The following is a 2,433-nucleotide window of genomic DNA, read 5'->3' on the forward strand; positions in this document are numbered from 1 at the left end:
AATCTAGACTTGTTCGAGTCTAAACTTCAAAGCTTCAAGTTTAGAATCGAACTGATTAGAATCAGAATTGCAACTAGAATTAGAATTGCAAAGATTCTGATTTCTGTGGCTGAGGCAGGACTGGCTTTTAGACCAGAAACACAGCTGTGGCTGGGATGGGTGTTTACAGCAGGGCCATTCTGCTTAGTGGTAACTATGCCCGGCCAATCATTAAGCATGTTTATTTACTATCAGCCCTGCTTATATGCAAAGATTTTTTTTTAATATAAATTTACTTATTTTAATTGGAAGCTAATTACTTTACAATATTGTATTGGTTTTGTCATACATCAACATGAATCCTGCAAAGATGTTTCGATGCCCTCTTTCTGTGAGTCCTTGGGTCTGTGAGCTGAGGTCCTGTGACCGACTCTGTCTTGCTGTAAGATTTGAAGTGTCCGAATATATTGAACCTTTACCGAGTGTCCCTATGCCCCGCTGGGTGCTTGAGATACACTGAACATGAGACAGAATTCATCAGTATGGGCTTACATTTCTCTCTTTTGGACAAAACTCAGAAGTCCATAAAGGGAAAAGGGAGATGGAAATAGGGAAAGGGGGAGGGGAGAGGCCCCCCAAGCCCAGTGTAACCCCCACCCGCCTCTGCAGAGTGCCTCCCGCTTCCTGATCACCAATGCCAAGTTCTGGGTACCTTCACGTCTGTGACACATTCATCCTCCAAGCCACGAAGGGTGCCGGGTGACAGAAGGGGCCCCAGCTCCCCGTTCTCCAGAGCAACCATGTCCACCAGACCCAGGACCTCTCTAGGGGTGGGAGAAAGAGGCAGGGGGTCTGTGAGAGCTGGGGCTGGACAACTGAACCCCTCCCCACACTCACCCCTTCACGCTCTCTGTGTTTGTGACCTGAGCCACTCCCTTCCTCCCTTGGGGCCAGCTTTGCTCATCCCTCAAAGGAAGTCTCTGGAATTGTTGCTCCCTTGGCTCCAGCTCTCTGAGTCAGCTCCCTGATGGATGGTGTCCGGACAAGACTTGGAGGGATCAAGTCCAGACGTGACGATCTGGCACGCAAGGTCTCACCCACCAGAGGTTCACAGGACAGCTCCCTTCCACCTCCGCCCCTAGTCCCTGCGGCCTCGCCTCGCCTGGTAGGCCTCCCCCATCAGCCCTCACCCCTGGCTTCTGCCCTTCTGCGTGCCCCGGCCTGTGCCATGCCATCACTCTCACCACACCCACTACCCCCACACACACCAGCCTTTGGCTCATGGCATCCCCTCAGCCAGAAGCCCCATTTCCCTGAAAGTCAGACTTAACATCTCACATCCTAGGCTCCCTATTCTGCCTCCCCCTCTGACAGTGGGCATGTGAGTGCCATGAACAGATATTCCCAAATGGGATGTGGGTTGGGGTAACTGTTGCCTTACTATTCTTCTGGTGTCAGCACCCTGATTTTGATGAGGAACCACCCACTCCCTCTCCTTCCAGTGCGTGGTTTGCGTGTGGCTGATCCCTTTTCCATGGAGTCCGTAGTGACCCAGTTATCGCTAATCATGGTATTCCATCCTCTGGCCACAAGGATGGAATGTTTTAAGGTCCAAAGCCTCGATGGTTATAAAATTCTAGGACTGGAGGTGTCAATGGTACTCGGGTTCTAGGTGCTAAGATTATAGAATTCAAGAGGCTAAAACTGTGAAGGATCAACAGTGTCAAAGTTCTAGGATCCAAAGAGGGGGATAGTGAATTTCCTAGTGGTCTAGTGGTTAGGACTCAGCTTTCACTGCTGAGGGCGGGTTCAGTCCCTAGTCAGGGAATTAAGATCCCACAAGCTTTACATGGCAGACCAGAAAAAAAAAGCTAAGGTATAGGACTGAAAAGGCTCATCAGCACCAAGGTTCTAGAATTGAAAATGTCATCAATTCTAAAGTTCTAAGATTGGAAGAGTCATCGGTGCTAGTGCCCTAGGGTTGAAGGCTAGAGCGCTGTATGGGTTCTAGAATTCTAAGGGTCAACAGTGCCCAGATTTCAGCAGGACAAGGGTCACTGGTGCTAAGATTCTCGGATTAGAAGGGTGGGCAGTGCTAAAATTCTAAGAGTGCAAGTGTTGAGGATTCTAAGGTTCGTGTCCGGTGCTAAGGTTCTACGATCAGAGGCTTGCTGTTGCTGAGTTCTAGCATGGAGCTGAGCCATAAGATTCTCCGACTGTAAATGTCACCAGCGCTGAGTCTGGAAGGGTCAAAGATGTTCAAGTTCTAAGATCGAAAAGTCCAGGGTCCTTAGGATCTGAAAAGGCCGGGACTGGACGGGGTGGAGCGAGGGGCGTTCTACGCGACTTCGGGGCAGCTGATCGCTGGTCCCCAGCTCACCTGGGGTACACCTGGTTGTGCCAGTGCAGCAGCGCGTAGCGGTCGGCCAGCGGCAGCCTCCGGCGGGCGGCGGC

General features: G+C 50.9%; 2 protein-coding genes across 2 annotated transcripts in view; both read right to left on the minus strand.

The window, feature by feature from the left end:
- The window catches only part of EXOC3L2 (exocyst complex component 3-like 2), a 14,634-nt gene extending 12,207 nt beyond the window's left edge, over positions 1-2,427 (minus strand). Inside the window, exons 1-2 of the mRNA XM_010852592.1 lie at positions 2,360-2,427; positions 692-803 (exon numbers count right to left, since the gene is read on the minus strand). Of these exons, the coding sequence (XP_010850894.1) occupies positions 692-781 (90 nt within the window). The 5' untranslated portion in view covers positions 782-803; positions 2,360-2,427. The remainder of the gene's footprint in view (positions 1-691; positions 804-2,359) is intronic.
- LOC104997777 overlaps positions 2,126-2,433 on the minus strand; it is a 16,167-nt gene continuing 15,859 nt past the window's right edge. Inside the window, exon 6 of the mRNA XM_010852696.1 lies at positions 2,126-2,245. Coding sequence (XP_010850998.1) covers positions 2,126-2,245 — 120 coding nt within the window. The remainder of the gene's footprint in view (positions 2,246-2,433) is intronic.

The sequence above is a fragment of the Bison bison genome, unplaced genomic scaffold (assembly GCF_000754665.1).
Source record: "Bison bison bison isolate TAMUID 2011002044 unplaced genomic scaffold, Bison_UMD1.0 scf7180017864313, whole genome shotgun sequence".
NCBI classification, from domain to species: Eukaryota; Metazoa; Chordata; class Mammalia; order Artiodactyla; family Bovidae; genus Bison; species Bison bison.